A 21647-nucleotide genomic window follows, 5' to 3' on the forward strand; every position below is an offset into this window, starting at 1 on the left:
AAAATGGAATCCACATGAAAAGTTCCAGACCCATTTTATATAGCCGGGTTTAATCCAAGAGGATCAAATAAGGGATGAGAGGGAGAGAGGAGGGAGAGAGGGATAGAAGATAGGGAGAGGGATAGACGATAGAGAGAGGGATAGACGATAAAGAGAGAAAGGAGGGGAATTAGGAATGAGAAGGTTTGCAAAGGAGAAAAAGGTAAGAAAAGGGTATCGATATTGAGTGACTGTAAATACTAGGTATTTTTGTTAACATTATATTGAAGATTACGTAGAAGTAATGAAACATACCTACTTGGTTGTACTGAGACTAATAACTGCCAGACAGACTGACTGACAGACAGACTGACTGACAGACAGACAGACTGACAGACAGACTGACAGACTGACTGATTACTCCGTAGATGACTGTATTGGAGATTACATATACATCAAATACTCCTTTTACTAATAAATCCTTTGAAAGAATGGAACTAAGATTAAATGGTAGATGGAGGTAAATGTGACATAGGTGATAGATGATAGATGGTCTTGATCAGTACTATCCTACTGAGTCTACCTAGGGATAGGATGTACTCAAATAAATTCTATTACATAAGTGATGAATCATGAATGAGTGAGTCTTGTAGAGTAGGTACCTAGGTATCCTAATAATAAGTATATGGTGTGAATCATTTATGTATCTATTCCCGTCGATAACTACTAGGTAGTTAGTAAGTAGGTAGGTAGATACGTAAACCTCCCTTTGTTTGAATATCACACTTCACTCCTCACTCACTTATTATTCCCTTGTTCCCTTATTCCCTTATTCCTCATTCCCTCATTCCCTCATCACTGACTCATCACACACACTGAGATATTCATTCTTCACTCACTTATCAACTCTTCACTCACTCTTCACTCACTCATCACTCCATACATCCCTCCTCCTACCCAATCTGCTGTCGATTACCTATAATACGGTACTTCATTTCTTTCATCTTCATAGTCTGCTTTTTTGGTGGATCCTTATTAGCCCTTCACGCCTTAAAGTGGCCCCAGCTGGCCCGTGCACTCTTCAATAAACCCACTCCACCCTCAGATAGTCTCTTCTAGCCTATCGCCTCAAAGTAGTTACCGTGCCTACCTCCTACCTCATTTCGCTAGTCCGCTAGCTTTAACGCCCTTGCAAAGTCATGGTACCTAAGTATTAAAATGGTATTAAAGCAATAAAAGTAAATCTGCCCATAACCATATTAGAAGGAAAAAAAATTCTCTTTTCTCTTTACTTCCCTTCCTTCTTTCCTCACACTTTGTCACCTTATTTATCTTAATAAACCTTCTTGCCACATCTTCTTGTACTTCAAAGAACGTCCTCTTTGTTTACTTCAGATACTTTAAATCAGATCGAGGAACTTACGCCATCCATACCGTCAAGTTCTCCTTATCATCTATCTATCTATCATCATAATAAAAAGGATATTTGATTCATTTAATTTGCTTTTTATTTCACAATGTCGGATATTCAAAAGCCTGTCGTCGAGGAGCCAGTCGTTGCTGCTTCCGCTCCAGTAACCACCACTACTGAAGCTCCAGTTGTTGAGCCGGTCGCCGAGCCAAAGGTCGAGGAACCAGTTGCTGCAACTGAACCAGTCACCGAAACTCCAGCAGTTGTTGAGGAGCCAACTACAGAGGCTGTTACTGAGGCTGCACCAGCTGCTAAGGAGGTTACACCTGTTGAGGAGGGAGTTTTGGGTTACAAGGGTCCAGGTTTACTCAAGTAAGTTATCACTCACCCAAAATTTGATTTATATCTTCATTCCAGAATAGGCGCATTGGATTCTCCATCGTTTGCGCCTACTTCTAAAGGGTTTGAGATGACCTCTAATTCGATCGATATGATTTATGAATGAAAACTAACATATTCCCTTTACAGGAGCTTCATTTTCCAAAAGAAGCATTTCTGGTTCGGATCTGAGCCAGTTGAACACAAGAACCTTTCTAGCTACCTCCGTGGCGAGAAGCCAGATGTTGGCAACCACAATGCTGCCTGGTCATCCCACACTGGAAAGGGTCTCTTGTTCTTCAGCAAGAAGTCCAGCGACAAGGCCAGCCCAGCTGGTATCTTGAACTTGGTAAGTCGATCATCCTAGCTTCATTTCCGATGAAACCCTTCTAACATGTGTTTCTACAGTCCGAAGCTTCTGATGTCTCCGAAGATGGCACTGTCGACTTCTTCTTCACCATCCACGGCCACAAGCACACCTTCCAAGCTGCCAACCTCGCCGAACGTGATAACTGGGTTGCTACCTTGAAGGTCAAGGTCGCAGAGGCTAAGGAAATCGCCGAATCTGTTAAGGAGAGTGAGACTTACAAGACCAGCCACGCTGCCTTGGTCAAGCCATTCTCTGGTGCCGCCACCCCAAAGAAGGAGGCCAAGGAAGAGAAGAAAGAAGAAAAGGCTGAAATTAAGGCCGAGAAGAAGGAAGAAAAGGCAGAGGCAAAGGAGGCCAAGGAAGAACAAAAAGAGGAGCAAGCTGAAGCCAAGGCCGAGGCAAAGGAAGAGAAGAAGGAGGAGAAGGCTGAACTCAAGGTTGAGAAGAAGGATCGCAAGAGCCGTTCTGCTTCTCGCAAGGGTGATAAGCGTACTTCCATCTTCGGTGCCATCCCAGGTTTCGGAAAGAAGGAAGAGAAGACCGAGGCACCAAAGGATGAAGTTGTTGCTTCTCCATCCACTGAGGAGCCAGTCGTCGCTACTGATGCTTCCGCCGCTCCAGTTGTTGATGCGCCAGTTGCTACTGAAGTCCCAGCCACCACTGAAGAAGCTGCTATTGCCCCAGCTGTTGAGGAGCCTGTTGCCGCCGCTGCTCCAGTTGAGAAGCCAGTTCCAACCAAGCGTAACAGTATCTTCGGTACTCTCCAATCTAGATTCTCTCACAAGAAGCCTGAGCCTGAAGCTGTTTCCCCAGTTATTGCTCCAAAGGATGAGGAGCCAGTTTCTGAGAATGCCCCAGTTATCCCAGCTGTTGATACCACTGAGCCATTGAACACCAATGTTGAGGCTGCTCCAGCACCAGTTGAGACCACCGAGTCACCAGTCACCAATGGTGAGACCCCCAAGGCTGCTGAAACTCCAATCACCAAGGCCGATAAGCGCAAGAGCTCCCTTCCATGGTTGAACAAGAAGGATAAGTCTGCCGCCACCAGTGACGAGGAGACTGAGAAGCCAAAGTCACCTTTCGCCAAGCTCCGTGCTACCGTCAAGTCCAAGTCATCTCCAAAGGCTGACAAGACCGCTGAGAAGCCACTTGAGCCAACTGCCGAGACCAAGGCTGAGGATAAGATCGCCGAAGAGACCGCCGCCACTGAAGATGCCCCAGCTGTCACTGAGCCAGTCGTCACTGAGCCAGTTGTTGCTGCTCCAGCTAGCACCACTCCTCAAGTTTCTGCTACCGCATGAAGCAACTCACATCATTAAAGTTGCATAGCATCTTCGTAATGATTTCTTATTGTTGTCGTCGGGAAAACGGATCTCCTTGAAATACCCCCAAGATTGATTGATACCACTCTCATTTTTGCAGTACTCTTTGTCCATCTTCATTTTCTTACGCGTCTGTTATGTTTTGGTCTGCCTGCGCTTGCGATTTCTGCTGCGTATTGATACCCCCTATACCCAGACTGTCTTTTCGCAATCTGCCACTAGGGCAAACCAACTTCAACCTTAATACTTAATACAAAGTTTCTTGATGTCTTATGAATATTTTATTTTTATGTGGATGATTTGAATGTGAATTCTGTGAATGATGAAGATTAACTTTTGTGGTAAGAAATTCTCAATTAGTCTTGTTGTACGTTGGTATAAGGTTACAATATTTAGTTAACTCCACCACTATCTGCGGGCACTATGAGGACACTTTACAGTAGTGGTTGGGTCCGTCGTGAGGTTAATTTTCAGGGTATCGAAGTTTGGGAATTTTGGTGGGGTTGGGGCTGGATGTTGACTAACTATCCTGACTATGGATGTGGGGGGTTTGGTTAGCAACATTGCAGCCACAGCGGTGTTTGTTTAGATTCCGGATTTCCGAATTTTTCTTGGTGGGTTGAGATGGGTTGGAATGGGATGGAATGGGATGGAATGGGATAAGGGGATTAGATGGGGAGGGGGTTTGGAGGTTTGGAGGTTTGGATGGATAGTGAGAGAGAGAATAGGGTGATGAGTGAAAGATGTGTAATATGAGTAGGAGGTATGGGTAGGAGGTATGGGTAGGAGGTATGGGTAGGAGGTATGGGTAGGAGGTATGGGTAGGAGGTATGGGTAGGAGGTATGGGTAGGAGGTATGGGTAGGGTTAGAGTTAGAGTTAGAGTTAGAGTTTCTGGGGAGGAGGATGATGGTATTCATGATATTCATGATATTCATGATATTCATACTGTGGATTACGGGATGGAAGTGAAGAGTTGGGTCGGAGAGTTATGTGATGTTTGTTGTTGGGTAAGACTGGACTGGGCGTTTGCTGGGGGCTCGAAAGTGGTGGGTTATGTATGGAGATTCGTTGGATTGTGTTTTTTGAGGTTGTTTTTTGAGGTTGTTTTTTGAGGTTGTTTTTTGAGGTTGTTTGGTATGGTATGGTAAGGAAAGGAGTGGGAAAACAAATCTAACGATATAGCGAGGAGAGATACTCTTGGGAGGGGGCAATAGAAGGTTTGAGGACTTCGTCGCTCATTTGAAAGAGGTTCAGTATGTTGGGACTGAAGTGGGAGATTATCGATTCCCTTTTTCAAATTGTAGGTAGGTAGGTATGTATTTTTTGTATTTTTTTTGCTGAGTGCCGCTTGTCACAGTATCGACTTTGTTTAAGTCGCGACTCATGTGTATATGTATACTTTGGAATATTTCTCACAGTTGAGCGGAATATCTAGTAGGTTTGTAATCCTGCTAGATGGATAAGAAATCATAAGACGGTGAGTGACAGGGTTTCTAGAGCACATACTCGAAAGAGACGGTGTGGTATAAGTAGATGGAGGAAAAGAAGGGAATGGGTAAGATCTATAATTGAGAATTGAGAATCATATACGATGACAGAAGAAATAGAGGGTGTGTGCACTAGGTATGTAAAATGATGGTATGATGTAAGATCTTACATTCGGCAAAATAAAGGAGGGAAATGGAAAGTGACTTTCTACTACAAGATCAAAGTGCATATACCTATAGAATATCACATTCCTTTCTATCGAGTGAGATGAATCAGAAGCAGAATTTTTGCTCCGGTGGAATTTCGTTGTGTGTATTCTGGATCTGGTCTGCTTCTTTGGGAGTGTGGGAAATGGTTGATTTATACCTAAAGTTTATGTTCAGATTTTTGGAATGCTGGAATTATCACCCGGGTTGTCTTCACTGATTGTGAAAGTCATGTGTCTTATTTGTAGATAGATGGATTATATAAGAGGTCTCAGCTGAGGAGGAATCTTTTTCTGTAATAGATTTACTGCAGAAAAATGCTTGGATTTATAATTATCGAGGATTCGTGTAAGGGGAGAGTGTGATCTATGGCTCAAAGTGTGTATAGGGGATGATCCATATATGTGTAGTTTATATTTAGCTGTGGGCAAAAGTTTGAGTGGTATCAAACTGATTTATGGGTAAAGAGACAGCGACAGTCTGGTTTTGATGATGGGAGAAACATGGGTAGTAAGCTAACCTACGTCTCTTGATGGCAGTAAGAAATTAGTATAGATGATGATACTGATCTCTACGATATAATTAAGTTCATGAGTATAACACAGGAAGCTTGAATACTCCCCTCTCCTACTCCCTTATGATGAATGGAATTCCGCGTGTCAGTGTATTCTGTGACACTATTCTATTAACAACCCGGTTCCTTATATATCTAATGATTTCTTAGGGAAAAAAATGTTCAGCATACTCCATTTGTTTCTTGCCTTCTATTAGGGTGTGAAGTATTCACTCCAAGCTGGCATCCATCAAGCGGATACTGTGCAAATTTCACACTATAAAAGAACCCTAATAACATTCATCATTAATCCATATACTTCTCCGCGAGATAACTGGAATAGAACCTTTATTGGACATCATATTCTCACAAATATATCAAGAACATTCCATCGGATAGCATTCTCAATAGATTTACTCCATCGCTAGCACTGTAATCATCGCGCATCATGAAGATATATCACTTGCAATTGACAGCAAAAAATGAGAATGACAACGTCGATGATACTGTCAAATGACTTGCAGAATAAGCGAATATGGACATAGAAAACTGATCTTATTAGTAGGTAGGTAGGTATATCTTTAACAAGCGCACGATCGAATCACCGACGTCTTTCACTCCTTGAGCAGGCTCCACGCCTGTAGTGACTCCTTTCTACTCCTGTTCAAATGATTCTGAGATCTTTATATACCCACCATGCAAATTCCAGAGCTCAAGGATTCACTTACCTTTTGTTCCATCCCTGATCAGCTAATCAATCAAATGAACTTAGATACCCGAATCCTGGATATATAAACTCCCCCTTTCCCAGAAATTTCAAATACATTCAAGCATGCTGATTTTGGATTCATTACCTGCCGTACATGTTTCGAGGACTCATGAGATCTGCCTCTCAATCTTGTCGGGCTTGTAGTTTGTAGAGGAAATGTGACAAATGTTGGATCTGGATGGACGAAGAGAACTGGGATAGAAATAGGGATAGGGATATAGATTCAACAATACCTTTATGTAATTTGACAACAAGTACGGGTATAACCTACATGGAAAGATGGGAACAAGAGAAATAATACCTTAAGAATCAACAACGATATCCATCTATCAACAACAACATTCAAAATTTCCAACATCTCCATTCCCATCCTGAATATCCCTACAAATGGAACACCATTCCGAAAAAGAATCTTAAGGGTGGTGAGTATCTAGTCATCCACATCACTTGACTTTTGTTCAGAATCTTCTGCTGCGTTGAATGAGGAATGAAGATACTATACCAGTTGCGTTTATATACCCAGGTACCTACCTACCTACCTACCTCTAGGTAGCTCTTCCGAGTGAATATCCCAATCCACAAATCAGAGCATAATCAATGAACGAATGGGACTTCCAGGATCAACATGACTATATGGCAGGAACAAAGAAAGGATTACTTCCCCTCTCACATACAGAAAGTTTGCATTCACTGTAATATAAGTGAGCAAAACTCTTCAATCCCGAGAAATCAACCAATTACTTAGATAAATACCTATATAAGCTCCCTTTCTCTCGTGGAGATTTATATTTCAGAATATCTATCTATCTGTCGCAGACCGAGAGAGACAGACAAGGGGGGCTGTGATTTGATTAACAGATTAACCTTATGAGGCGCGGGAATTTTTCCACGGCTTTGGGGATTATGATACTGGGGTTACGGGAGTTATTTTTCTTTTCACTGGCATTTACGTGTTGTCATTTAGATGATCGTGCTCAATCGAACGATTGAGGGATGACAACAAAATTGAGCTGCTGAAATTGAGAGGATATTTGTTGATTGTGTAGATTTTGGCAGTTGATCGATTTGCGCTTCCCATAACAAATGAGACCACTTCAAACAAGTATAGCTCGATCCATACATCCTTCACTGGAAAGCTGTCCCATTTATTCTACTATTGTTAGAAAAAATCGAAAAAACATGCTTACTTATATTTTCGTCCTCACTGCCCATCTCGCTTGAGCTTCTTCAATACTGTAGTGGTTTGATATTAGTATCATATTATTTCTAGATTATAGACTTTACAAACAATTTATCCATATAATAACCTAGTTTAAATTCCTCTGTATCCTCATTCCATTCAATCACCACACCCCCCTCTCTCAGCCACCAAATCCCCAACTCAATCCTCACAACTGATACCTAAACCCTCTATCCACCTCTCCCCCCTCTACCGTCCCCTTCCCCTCTTCAATCCTCCTGTTCAACCACTGATACGCAAACCTCATCGCCACCATAACACTAATCGCCATGGCCGCCATAATAAACAGCACCTTAAACCCATTATGATAATACGGCTTATCACTCGCCTGGAAAATATGACTCGCCGGCACGGCGCTCAGATTCGTCATCGCCATGTAGAGCGCGACGGCGATGGCGCGTCGTCGAGGGGTAGGTTGGTTTGCGTTGAGCCAGGCGACGTTGAGGGGATGCCAGGAGGGAGAGCCGCCGGTGAAGACGAGGAAGGCGTAGAAGGTCCAGTTGCTTTTTGTGTGGGGGAGTGTCTGGGAGGGGAGGAGTGTTAGTTTGGTGGTTCGTGTGAGATGGCTGATGGATCTGGGCATGGTATGCAGTGGAACTTACATCGAGAACGATCAAACCGATCAGTAACCATACTGCGGCAAACATGATCGGTATACTTCTTGAATTCACTTTATCACTCCACCACGATAGCGTAAATGTAGTGATAATCAAAAGAGCACTATTCGGCATAACCAACAAATTCGAATTGAAAGTTCCGAATCCAAAACTTTTAATGATGGATGGGGAATATGTTCCAATGGGAGGAGAATATTCTAATCCGAGCAACGCCATCGAACAATGCGCCCAAACTTTCCAATCGGTAAGAACGGAAACCACGATTTGGAATTGAGAGAGATGGGAATCCCGAGGATCGGTATTGTATGGGTTATCGCGTACGAGTCGTCCTAGGAGAATTTCGGATTCGCGAGGGGTGAAGGATGAGAGGGGAAGTTTGATGATGGAGTTTCCGCGGCTGGGATCACGGGGTAGGAGAAAAAGTGTTGCGATTCCTACGGTGAGAGTGGCGAGTCCATCTAATGAATAATTAGAAAATGTGCATGGTGAGGAAGTGAAGACATCACATACCAATAAGAAAAAGCCATTGCCATCCTGTCAAGCCTGCTCTTCCACGAAGTCGCAACAAACCGTATGCAATGAGACCATTGAGTAGATTCGCCGTGTAGCTACCAATGAAGAACAAAACAGTTCTCTTTCCCAATTCACGTTTGGTATACCATTTGGTGAGATACCATAACGTGCCGGGAATAAATCCAGATTCACATAGACCAAGCAAGAAACGTGTTGCTAGGAAACCAGATTTGTTCTTGATAAAAGCTTGGAAAGTAGCTACGAGACCCCAGGCGAGAAGTTGACATGGCAGCCAGATATCAGCACCAACCTATTGAAGATTAATACGAGGATTTGAGAGGAAGCGGTAAAGTATAAACCTTTTGAATCATCAGATTCGCGGGAATGTCTCCGATGCATATACCGACGTAGACAAGACTATTTCCTGTATTGACGATTTCTTGATTCATGGAAAGATCCTTCATCATATTATCTGTCAGAGCATTTGAAATATTGCCTCTGTGTATTACGTTAACATTTCTGTATTTAAGAATTGATGGTTCTGAGTATACCTATCCAAGTTCAAAGTGAAGAACATAATCATGACCAAAGGAATCAGATAGAAATCCAATCGCCTTAGGATCTGTTTCTCTTCACCTTCGTGCCATTCAACTGCTAAAAGTCGTTTATTGAGCTCTGAATTGCTCTTCTCCGTGGGGTCCTCATCAACACTATCAACCCGAGCTGTGATATCGTTTGTCGGCCCCATCGTCTATGATACTTTGGATGTAAGTTTCCAATCGATCTTGAAACTATACTCTGACTTCTAAGTACTTGCCAGTGTTCCGCCGATCAACTGGTCGACCGCAGTCTTTTCAAGCTTTTCAAGCTTTATCTTATCTCAACACAAGCATCGCACGTTTTGTGATTAACACATGGGAGTATCTAAAAAGTCCCTAATCGGCGCCAAACGAAAGGCGTGCTTCGGAGACGGTTTTATGTCACTTTGGTTATCCAAGCCAATCAATTAAGGCTGGAAATATCGAAGGTCTGGATGTGGTAGCGATGCAGAGACACAAGCGAGATGTTGCGAATCTCACCCCTGACATGGCGTCTTTTAAAAATGCAGACCTCGTTGATTTTAACACTTGATTGCTGGATTAATTTATTGTGTCAATAAATTGGTTTATCGTGCCTTATTATATTCCTAATCTTTCATACCCTTTCGGTATCGGTATATTGAATAGCGATAGCTTGTGGTAAGATTAACGGAATCTCTCCGAGTCGTCAATTTCTTAACATTTGTTCCATTATTTTTGACCTCAACTGACTTCAATCTAAAGAATTTCTTTTTGAACATTTTTACTTTTCTGACTTCGAAAAAGATAGCTTGCAAACTGAAGCAATGACGATACTTAACGATTCCACTAAGACTGCCTTTGCTGTTGCAGAATCCCCAGTGGGGAAACCAACCAGCAGTTCTTCTAGGCAACCAAAGCTACCACCAAAGCCTGAGAACTTACCCCATCCCGAATATACCACGCCAAGAGGTGTATCGCCTCTGATATCTGTACCAAAAGCAGGGTTGCAATATCCAAATTATACGCCTTTTAAGCTCCCAGATTTGGTCGAACATCCATTTATCGACAGAGGAATCGATTCGGATCCGAAGAAGAGTAAATTACTAGGTGCAGCATCAGAAGTAAAGCATCTGACCCCATCTATTGGAACTGAGCTTGTAGGAATCCAACTTACATCTCTCGATGATACCCAAAAAAATGAACTCGCTCGATTGGTCGCAGAACGTGGAGTTGTATTTCTGCGAGATCAGGAAATGGATGTTCATGAACAGATAGAATTTGGGTCTTACTTTGGAGAACTTCATATTCATCAGATGGCAGGAATCATACCTGATTTGCCATGGGTACATCCAATTCATAAGGATGAAACTGCCAAAAATGGTCGATCCCATCAAATATGGCATTCGGATGTGAGTTATGAGATCCAACCACCCGGATTGACCTTTTTGAGAATGGATACGCTTCCAAAAGCTGGACCTGATGGATATGAAGCTGGTGGGGATACAATTTGGGCGAGTGGTTATGGTATCTATGAGTGTAAGGTTGTCCAATACATGAATGATGTCCACAATACTAATACTTCTTGCCATAGCATTATCTCCAACACTGAAAGGTATTTTGGAAAATCTGGAAGCAAAACATAGTGGTCTTGAACAAGCCGAGAAAGCACTTAAAGGAAATGGCTGTCTTCGAAGGAATCCTATTGAGACAATAGTAAGTATCATATTTCACCATGACACATAATTCAATTGGCTTACCATTAAATCCTACAGCACCCGGTCGTAAGAACACATCCAGTAACCCAACAAAAGACTTTATATGTGAACGAAAACTTTACCAAGGAAATTGTGGGCGTCGAAAAACGATTCAGCGAATCTCTCCTCGATTTCCTCAATCGATACGTCGCGGAAGCATACGAATATCAAGTGAGATGGAAATGGTCCACCAATGCAGTTGCTATCTGGGATAATCGTGCTACGTTTCACACTGGGATTTTTGACTACTGTGAGTATTGATTGTCCAACCAAACTTTTGGCAGACAATATACTGACAGTGATACGTGATTAGATCCTCACCTTCGTCATGGATTGCGTGTTGCTACCCAAGCTGAAAAGCCCACCAAATGAATTGAAATATTGTGATGGAATGAATAATTTACTCGTCGGCTCAATTGATGGAGGGAAAACTCTGGCTCGAAATGTTCCATTTGACTAGAACCCGAGGTGTCCGAGGATGTATATAAGGTTATTGATGTGTCTTTCAGTATATGTAAGGCTTTGAATGAAAGCGAAGATTCTCATTGACCCTTTTCAATGCCAATTGCTGAACAAATATTTGGTCGTGTTGAATAATATCGTAAATATATGCTTTTTCCTTGGTGGTCTTCAGGGTCACAACTCACTAGAATCAATGCGACTAAAGACCATCACCCGTTTTCTTCAGAGCCAAGACAAACTAGAAATGTGAATGGTCCAGGGCTGGATAGAGTAGAGACTAGACCATCTGAAATTCTCGAATGTCTCGAAGTATCTTCTCCTTAAGACGAGACTAGAAATGACTTACATGCTCACTAGCTGGGTAGGTAGAGAGCATGAGGAAAGATTAAATCATCAGGTAATTACCTAGTGTTATAAAAGTATCCTGTTGAGAAATCCGCCCACCATTTTCAAATCTTCATCCCTCTCTTGTTTCATTTCTTACATGTTTCCATACTTGTTGTGCGTTTAAACATGATTTGAATATTGCTGGTCCGTCGTAGTGAAAAGGTTTCTGATAATGAGAGGCAGGCTTTCAATTTCAATAGGCCAAGGTAGAATAATCTCTGCCAGTAACGCCAGTAATGATTCAGGAATCTTTATGTTGTTCAGAGTTGAGCAATACATTCTCATTCCCAAGAACATGATTGGTCGTTCGTATTGTTCAGCATCCATTCCAGCTCTTGAAATTATTTGTGCGAGAGTAATCATTCTGCGTTGGAATTGAGATTGATCAATCGAGTGTAACCTTCAAGTGTAAGGCTGGGTAGAACAAACGAAGGAAGAGTCAAGGAACTGAACATTTGCACGATAAGCCACGAAGAACTATTTCTTACCTAGTGGTGAGGTAGTATTATGTGGTCAAGAACATTAGTACTCTGTACTTTACTTCCACTTTTTGAACACGGAAAGTGGACAGCCACCATGTTTTATCAAACATTGATTGACACTGTCATGTCAACGGCCTTCAAACTAAAAAAAGGAGATGCTCTAGATGTCGCTGTCGTCACCCCACAGCTAAAGTGGCCCGTGATAAGCTTCATCCCAGTATCACATCACCCCTCCCGACTAGAAATATGCTATGAATAACATGATAATTTTTGTATTTAGCCTGCATTTTGATCTGATCTGATTTGGCTAGTAATTTAGTACCATTCGCACGCATACACATAATCTTATCAAACCACACTACCGACTATCCAAGTCGAAGGACGAGTATCGTAGACATCATCTAGTCCGCCGCCGTGCCTTGCGTGTTCAACTTACCCCATACGATATCCATACCCAGGTACCCATAACCTTACCCATGAGCAAAACCAAAAAAAAAATCTTGTTTCCCACGAGCCCGCCAACACGCAACAACCAGGATTAAATCTCGCCAAAAGAGTGTACCCAGCAAGCAAGATCCTGAATCTGGACCTCGATGACATCACACCATCTTATTTTCCTGCTTCTTCCAATCTTTTTTAATGTATGAAGTCCCACCAGCCTCGTTGCTGGTTTTCCCATCTCATAATTCCACTTAATCCACCTTGCAGAAAACCAGCTATAAAGAAAGACCTTCTCAAAGCAATTTTTTTTCATTTGTCTACCTACCTTCTGATGTCCTTTATCCTCGAACCATCATCCGAAGCCTATCGCGAACGCAAAGCCAAGAAATCGCGCTCGCAGCCTCCAGCTCAAAACCAACAACTCCAGAGCCAATCTCCACCCACCCCACCCCAAAACATGTCGATGCAACAACAACAAAATGGCGGCGGGCAACTCGCCCACAACTTCCAGCAAAACTTCCAACAAGCAAAACAGCCCGAAACCAGCAAACCTCGATACAAGGGAGGAAACTACGGACCGGGCACCATATCGCAGCGCATTGAGAAAGCCATGTACGAACTGGAGCATCAAACCTGGCGCTGTCGTCTCGACAAGCCATCCGCGCTCCTCGAATACATTGATCCCAAAGCCGTGTTTGCCTCGCCCGAGTACGGCATCCTGACCAATGATTCCGAACCCACGCTGAAGGAAACGCTCGAGGATGACGATATGCGGACGTGGAATTCCTACGAGATTAAGGATATGAAGATTGTCGAGGTGAGCATGATGGCTGCCACCGTCGTGTATGATGTGACGGCGAGTATTACGGATGAGAAGGGTTATCCAAAGGGCATTTACAAGGCCTATTGTACGAGTTGTTGGAAGCAGGAGGCCAGCGCGGATTGGAAGCTGTGTACTTATACCGAGGCGCCGCATCCTTAGTGGAGGGGTAGCGGAGAGCCGGGATGGTGAGCGAGGGCTTGCTTGGATGAATGGGATAAGTAAAAGGGGTGATTAATTATGATGTTATGCTATGTCTTGGTGGATGGATGTGCATGGTGTCTGATGGATGAGGCGTGGGTTGGCATGGCACGGGCATGTTTGGTGTTTGGATAGGTAGGATGATATAGGAGTTTTAATGGATATTTCGTCATCATCAATATTGTTTATTTTTTTCAATGATTTACCGATTGGCCTCCCTATTCACATCAGATTGATGAGCATGCACTGATACATCCTTTTCTCACACATGCCGGACCTCTATTCACTACATTGCTCGTGGCATCTAAGCGGACGGAGACAAATAATTCATGGGATCATATCGCCAGTGTGGATCTCAATACAGTATTTCAATATAAAAAAGCAGAATACCATTGTCCTATTCAAACAAACCAATATATCACAATATCCCTCATCCGAAAATCCCAAGCCATCTTTCCCACCCCTCGCCTCTCATGTCTACTCAACCCTCTAAAAAGTCCCCCAATAATGCTTATCATAATCCCCCTGCGGTTTCCACAACGGCGCAGGCGTATACACCGGAATCGGCACCGCCGTACCATACCCCGTCGTCGGCACCGCCCAACTTGGCCACGTGGGCGTTGCCCACCCCGTCGGCGCACTAGTAATCGTATACGTACTCGTATACGTTTTTGTTTTTGGATTTTCTCCCGCGCCCAAACTGACAAGACCATCGTTAGTCCCGTAAACATCATCGCCCTGGCCGAAAATGTTAGAAATGTGGTTTACACTTGTGCTTCCGCTTTCGGTCCAGACGGTCACGTCTTTGATGGTGACGTTTGTGGCGGGGATGTAGTCGGAGGCGAGGAGGTAGAGCGCGGGACGTTGAGCGCCGTTTTGGATGGAGCCGGTAAAGTTGCGGAAGGTGATGTTGGTTAGGGCGACGGCGCCGCTGTCGGGGAGGTAGGTTTGTTGCCAGTATTGGTTGAGGTTTATTCCGTAGAGAGATGCTTTGGAACGGAAGTTTTCCCAGAGGATGTTGGAGACGTAGCCGGAGCCACCGGGGTAGGTTTTGATGAAGACGATTTCGTTACCGCCGAGAACGGATATATTGCGTGCATGCTGGGTGGAGGGGATGTTAGTTTTAAGAGTAAGAGAGGGGGGGAAAGAGAAAGGGGGGGTACGAACAATGTTTGATATCTCAGCCGAAACATTTAAACTTCCAATTGAAATTCCCGATCCAACTTGGTTACAAACCAAATTCTCCACCAGCGCGTGATGGGAGGGACTTTTAACAGATACACATTCATCTCTATTTGTTACCTATCATCACCAAGATCAGTTTCTGTTTCCCTTAATTTCCCTTAATCCAAACCCCGTGGTAGTCTGGAAGAACTTCAAGATCTAGAAACTATACCTCATTATCATGAACCCAATAATTCGTCCCAATAGCATCAATCCCATCATAAGAACCCAAATTAGCTCCACGGATAGTCAGGTGATATACTTCAATATTCTCGCCAAAATCAAATATGAAGTGAAATTTGGGACTATCAATTAAAAGTAGATCATGAATTGTAGCATTTATTGGGGAAATCAGACGAAGCATTCGAGGTCGATTAGTGCTGGACGGTTGTTAGAGATACGCAACGTTTGGAAGAGAAAAGGGATAACTTACTTTCCATTAATACGGTACAAGTAACCTTGGCCTTGAATTGCTCCAAGACCATTAGAGGAGTAGAGTTCGAAATCAACGGCTAAGTTTGTTTAGCTCAGAAAAATTGAGAGAGAAGGAATGATCATCTTACCATTAATAATGACAATTAAGTTTTCCAGGAACTCTCCGTCACCCTCCCCATTAATAGTACTATTCGATACCTCAACGTCCGTAATCCCATCATCCAGAATTTGCCTCGGCAGGACATACCTATTTAACTTCTCTACACCTGCAAAGCCCTCTAGAATCCTTGCGCGAGGTACAACATATGGTACAACATAAGTCGAATCCGTTGAATTGGGATAATAAGTCGCGGTAATGAGACCATCAAGTTGGAAAGCCCAATTGGTTGCATTACTCAAGATGATGCTAGTTTTGAGCGTGTAATTTCCAGCAGGTACAATCAAACGACTACCAGCATGTTTTTGAACACAAGAGGTAAAGGCGTTAGTAATTGGGATAGAGACATCGTCGGTAAGGGGGTTGAAGGTTGGATATAGGGTTCGAATGTTGCACTCAGTAGTCTTTTTGGAAAGAGGTGTGGTTGCGCCAACTGGACCAGTAAGTTGTGCTTGTGAAAATAGACCCAAGTGAAGGAACAAGAGTAGGGATACTTTGATTGAAAACATCTTGAATACCTAGTACCTTTCTGAGAACGATACTATAATACATGTACCTTCAATCTTTTTATGTTCACTCACGACAATATCGTCAAACAGACGTACATTTCACGAATTCTGTCGCAATCGCACAACCCATAGCGGACTTTGGACCTGCAAATTAGATGGAAGAGATTATGCACCAAACAGATATCTTCAATGAGCTTTTTAATATATTGAACTGTAGATTCGAAAGGCAGGTGGGGCTGCACCCTGTGAACGTCATGATCAAGGGGTATGGCGCATTTTGGATGACATTCGGTAACTCGGCCGAGTTATGACCGTGAGCCAGCTCCTTCCCTATTTCAAATCTTTGACATGTAAAGGTATATTGAGGTGGTATTTTGTTATGGGTTGTGTTTGGGTCGAGTGTGTTTCATAGGTTACTTGGATTTGCCAAGCTTATTTTCACTACACCTTCTCCTCATCACCCCGAAGTCCAGTTTTTGAGCCACTCATTCTCTTATCAATGCAATTTGCACAGATAATCTTATCTACGCTCAACAAAGTCACAAATCTATTGCCTATGGAATGGAAACTGATATCAATACCGACAAGTAGAGACTGTAAAAAGCTGATAAGATGGCTCTAAAAAATAAAAAATTAGCACCTGTCTCTCCAAGAATCGCTCCTCGGCGTCCGAATTATGAAGCTGCTTGCCTTATTCTGAGTGGATGTTTCTTTGTCTCGCTCATAGTTGTATATTGAGCTCTTCATACATGAATAGATGCAAATTGTTACCTCGCAAGGAGAGCCAAACCCAAAAATTGGAGAAAGTAGGGGATTTTCCCCAGCCATTGGCCTCTTCTTGGCTAACGCAGGTACTTCTCAGCTTACTAAAAAGTGGTGGTACATAATAACGGAGACAATCAAGATAGCAAGTTTCTAATAAGGTGGTAAGATGTACTGAAATTAGTCTAGCTAACGACTGCTTGATCTTCAAACAGCACTTTACTGTGCGGGTTAACCAATCTCAGCCAAGAGCTGTAGCGGTGACAATATCGCGCCATAGACTGATTAGAATGGATATGGCGAAAAGTGTTAGCAATTCAGAATGACATCCCTTGCTACATGATGGTGCTACTGAACCAGGAGAAGAGAAAAATGTCGTAGTACAAAGTTAGGAGCGACACTTGCTTTTTCTCGCCTGATTGCCATCATCTGCTTGTATGAATTCAAATAATTTCTTGCAAACCGTCGGGTTGTGAGAATCAAGGCACTGCGCGAAAATCGACATGATTCAGAGCGCAGGAGAAAAAAAGTCTCTACTTTGGTCGCAAAGATTATATATGCTTTCAAGAGCCGATGCAAATGGAATGACTCACTTAGAGGTCATGTCCTAATCTCAAACACACAAAAAATGTGGTATATGATCTTCCGACAGCGCAGTCGAGCAACATATGGAACTCGTTTGCCCTTAGAATCTCGAGTATTGGAAGAGATACAAAAAGCAGATAGGCTCTTAACTAATCATTTTCGGAGCCCAAAAGGAAAGGAAGATGCTGTTTAAACCCAAAAAATTCCATAACTCACAGAGAAAAGCTTCATGAACTTTTATAATGACGGTCTAGCCCTTGTCCACGAGTAACAGGTCTTCGACTTGAGCTCGATGGGGTCTTTTACCTCGAACACTCCCGTTCTCCACTTGAAGACAATGCAGTTATTCCCGTGGAAAGGCCTTAGTCCTGAATTTATCAACGTGCAAGATTCTCAATTGATCTATCTCTGGGATCCATACTAGAACCTGAAAGTCTGCTTTAGAAACTCGGAATCAAATCGCACAGTAGAGAAATAAGGAACATTATGGGAATCGGATGCCAGAAGCCTTTCTTTACTCAGTAGAACAACTAACTACACTCAATGATCTTATAAATAGAACCTACTAAAAGACTATACCCTCAGCAATCTTTGACAGCAGTCTCAATTCATTCTTCCTGAGTCCGAGAATGTTTCTTTTCTCTGTCGTCGACGCCAAGCCATAGCATATCCGGGCGACTATAATGGCCACCGACATCTATGAATGCTTTGCTCTTGAGTATATCATCTAGATATAAATTCGCATATATTATACCCTCTTTAGCTTCTGGTATGTCCGTAGAGAGTTTTCGACCATCCGGACCAAAAATTGCTGAATTTCCTCCCCCCGGGGTGTTCAATAAAGCACCGGCGCCCGTGTCCATTATATCGATGCCTTTCTGAGTCAAAACAGCTGTTGTGTGAAGAACGAATGTTTGAGATTCGATTGCGTATGTTTGTGATAAACTATGGATGCCTGTTGGGTTCATGTGAGCATATAAGGCTCTATTGTGATACAGAACGGACAACAAACCTTCCTTAGACAACGACCATAATCCTGGACCTCCGTCGTGTTCGAAAGCGGGTGGCCAAGCAGCCACATGGAAATCTTCTTTCTGAAGTATTGTATTATACTTTAATAGTGGTTGAGTATGCTCCCAGCATGCCAAAGCACCAATCCTTCCAATGCCTGGAACTTCTGCTACATTCTTCAAGGAATTGCCGGATGCATCTCCAAATACAGTCCTCTCCATATGAGTAGGCTTTATTTTTCTTCTTGCCATTATAATTTTGCCATCGTTCCTTATAATTGCCTGCGAAATATATAGAGAGTTGTTGTCATTTTCCGAGAATCCAATTGACACAGTGATGTTGTTTTCAGCTGCACAAGCACAAATTTGTGCCATCTGAGGAGAGTTGATTTGCAACGAGTTTTTGATGTATATTGCAGAAAGTTTGAAATCAACAGGGCGGCACCTGAAATTTGTTCGTGTTAGTTTGTCCCTCAATTGACAGGATGCTTAATTGATATACATACCAGATCCAAGCTGGATACCCAGGTATCCAGCATTCGGGGAAAGTAATGAGCTTCGCTCCATTCGTAGCTGCTTCAACTATGAGCCGACAGGTCTTCTCCACAGCCTTCTCAAGATCCAACCATTCCGGTTCTACTTGTGTTACTGCAACTTTTGTTGTTCCTTCTAAGTGTCCCATTTTGTTTTATTCGTCCGATGGATTCAATGAAGGACAAGTTTTCCGGGTGCGGTCAACTTATACCCAAAACTTGGGCAGGGCCGCCCCCCGGAATTTTACACTTTCATGATTGTGTAAGATGGACGAGGCCGCCCCCCCGGAATGTTACACTTCCATGATTGTGTAAGGCGGACGATATGATGCAAATGTGAAGGAATCGATAATGGGGGATGACAATAAGCTTGTTGCACATAGCGGGGCAGGAATAACTACTCCATCTCCACGGAACTATAAGCTTTTAGAACTCTTCGCCGGTCAATGGTGACTCTCCGGGCTTTGAACCGGGCTTTGAGATAAAGTTGGAAGGGGAATTCGGGTGGTAAGAGAAGGGATCTCAGGCCCACAGACAGTTATCTTGATGAGCTGTACGGTCCAGAAAAATGATTTGTTGACGCATTTTCAAGGTGGTTCCTATGTGAATGGAAACCTGGGAGTCAAATGAGTGTTTTTAATCGAAGCAGGGAGCAATAGCTTAATATGTATACGAAGAACAACTGGAGGAGTGCGACAGAGAGATTGTATTTGTATTTAGCAGAAATTGGCCATTCTATTGAATACCATGAAGAAATTCTTTGTGGTCTGTTGAATGAGTGAGGCTGCCAACACGACGGAGTAAATTTCTAGTGATTAGCTTGCAACACTAGAGCTGCAGCCTAGCACAGACACCAAGCTTTGCTTCCCCATATTGTCTCCTTCACCAAACCTTGTTAATTCATGTCAACCATGTCAACCATGTCAACCTTGCCAACGACGACTACAAATCAAAAGTTGCAAAAAATAAATGTCCAACCATTCGTCTCTTCTACAGAAATATACAACACAGGTTTGTACTTTGCCAGATCATATTCTCATGGTTATTGCGATCACAAACAGTTTCTAAGTGAATGAACAGACTCGGCTGGTTTTGTCAATTGAATGCTTCAACAGTCATCAAATCTGTTTGATACACTTTCTATTGATTGTATGTAATCATGGGAATTTGCATGATATAGTTGGCAATCATCACTCAAGGTAATCCCGCAATTGGATCTGGCAAGTATCCTGCCATATTCAACTTTGCTTGACTCCAAGAATGCGCTCACTTTTCTCAACACTTGCTCATCAATATAAAGACCACGGTGGACAAAATTCATTCTCACAACCTCAGTTTCTCCGATGTTTTTTGTAATTTTCGACTTTGCCTGACAGCAAGATCTGTATGGCCAGCTTGTCTGATATATCGAACCAAGCCTATCCTCTGCCTGCGCCCTTTCTGCCCTTCTGTTTCTTTCCACTTCTCCGGGACTTGGAATTTACCACAAATATACCTAATCTTGCGAACAGTTCATTTTCTTTCTTTTTGATAGGGAACCTCACCTTTACTTCTGCTCTACCATCTGTCGTACAACAACCAACTTTTCACGGCAGCTTGAATCCCGACAACAAAAGATGCCCTCTCCTCTTTTGCTAGGTTCCGACCCTACGTTCAGCTTTGATGGCACTGAGCTTTACGGTGCCTCCGGATTTTCTAGAGTCAACCTCTATCCCCAGACTTTGTCCCCCCGAAAGGTATTTTTTTCTCTCCAACGATCGTCGCAAGCAAACTACAGAGAATACGATCTAGAGAGTGCACAGGGTCAACGCAAGGTTGGGTTATAGAACCAGAAGATCCAAAAATCATAAACCCAATAGAGCTCTATCTGTTACGACATACACACGAGGAAGAATATACAGGAAGAACACTGATAGCAAGAGCAGCGTCTCGATATCATCCGGCATCATCATGGACTTCTTCATCGACTTGCTTAATGTCCCACATCAATCCCTGTGCTCGGAATCAAGACCTCAGATTCTCGAGAATCCACTAAGACTCATGATAATACCCCAAAGCGCAAGACCGCTCAAGTTCATGTATGATCAGTTCCTTCCGCTGATTTGCAACTCGGACCTTGCCTATTGTATAGCAGGTATGGATATCATAGCTAACTTCAGCTACCTATACATACTACGTTTTGACTTGTTCCATATCACCATGAACATGGGACTAATTGAGAAATGAGGATTAAGACAAAGATGAAGGATACTTCATTGATATTTACATTGCGTACTCCGCAACTAAACATCAACGCTATCAACGCTATCGAACACCTCTAAACTAATTGGGAACTGGGAACTGGGAACTGCCAAACCTATGAACATCTGCGTGCCTCGCCAGACAGAGGCAGGATTGTAGTATGATTAGGAATGATATTTACAAGTACCATAAACCGAGACAATGATTGATTTTCAATTCCGCATAATATTCTT

The 21647-nt window shown here is 42.9% G+C and overlaps 7 protein-coding genes across 7 annotated transcripts; 4 read left to right on the top strand and 3 right to left on the bottom strand.

The window, feature by feature from the left end:
* Positions 1-1496: 1496 nt before the first annotated feature.
* EAE98_001198 (uncharacterized protein) lies at positions 1497-3442 on the top strand (the record flags this gene model as incomplete). The annotated part of the gene is made up of 3 exons (XM_038948816.1): positions 1497-1762; positions 1919-2117; positions 2177-3442. 3 exons carry the CDS (start codon positions 1497-1499, stop codon positions 3440-3442), a joined length of 1731 nt encoding a protein of 576 aa, XP_038815082.1.
* Positions 3443-7869: 4427 nt separating this feature from the next.
* Positions 7870-9599, bottom strand: EAE98_001199 (uncharacterized protein; the record flags this gene model as incomplete). Its single annotated transcript, XM_038948817.1, has 5 exons — positions 7870-8244; positions 8324-8796; positions 8849-9161; positions 9211-9349; positions 9403-9599. 5 exons carry the CDS (start codon positions 9597-9599, stop codon positions 7870-7872), a joined length of 1497 nt encoding a protein of 498 aa, XP_038815083.1.
* Positions 9600-10235: 636 nt separating this feature from the next.
* EAE98_001200 (uncharacterized protein) lies at positions 10236-11537 on the top strand (the record flags this gene model as incomplete). Its single annotated transcript, XM_038948818.1, has 4 exons — positions 10236-10947; positions 11003-11124; positions 11184-11415; positions 11479-11537. The coding sequence occupies 4 exons, from the start codon at positions 10236-10238 to the stop codon at positions 11535-11537; spliced, it is 1125 nt and encodes a 374-aa protein (XP_038815084.1).
* A 1731-nt stretch (positions 11538-13268) lies between these two features.
* EAE98_001201 (uncharacterized protein) lies at positions 13269-13919 on the top strand (the record flags this gene model as incomplete). Its single annotated transcript, XM_038948819.1, has 1 exon — positions 13269-13919. One exon carries the CDS (start codon positions 13269-13271, stop codon positions 13917-13919), a length of 651 nt encoding a protein of 216 aa, XP_038815085.1.
* Positions 13920-14447: 528 nt separating this feature from the next.
* Positions 14448-16283, bottom strand: EAE98_001202 (uncharacterized protein; the record flags this gene model as incomplete). Its single annotated transcript, XM_038948820.1, has 6 exons — positions 14448-15059; positions 15126-15260; positions 15355-15562; positions 15616-15694; positions 15746-15804; positions 15865-16283. 6 exons carry the CDS (start codon positions 16281-16283, stop codon positions 14448-14450), a joined length of 1512 nt encoding a protein of 503 aa, XP_038815086.1.
* Positions 16284-18238: 1955 nt separating this feature from the next.
* EAE98_001203 (uncharacterized protein) lies at positions 18239-19322 on the bottom strand (the record flags this gene model as incomplete). Its single annotated transcript, XM_038948821.1, has 3 exons — positions 18239-18585; positions 18643-19085; positions 19147-19322. 3 exons carry the CDS (start codon positions 19320-19322, stop codon positions 18239-18241), a joined length of 966 nt encoding a protein of 321 aa, XP_038815087.1.
* A 1467-nt stretch (positions 19323-20789) lies between these two features.
* Positions 20790-20999, top strand: EAE98_001204 (uncharacterized protein; the record flags this gene model as incomplete). The annotated part of the gene is made up of 1 exon (XM_038948822.1): positions 20790-20999. One exon carries the CDS (start codon positions 20790-20792, stop codon positions 20997-20999), a length of 210 nt encoding a protein of 69 aa, XP_038815088.1.
* Positions 21000-21647: the final 648 nt, after the last annotated feature.

This window comes from Botrytis deweyae (genome assembly GCF_014898535.1).
Source record: "Botrytis deweyae strain B1 chromosome Unknown BDEW_002, whole genome shotgun sequence".
In the NCBI taxonomy this organism is placed as follows: domain Eukaryota; kingdom Fungi; phylum Ascomycota; class Leotiomycetes; order Helotiales; family Sclerotiniaceae; genus Botrytis; species Botrytis deweyae.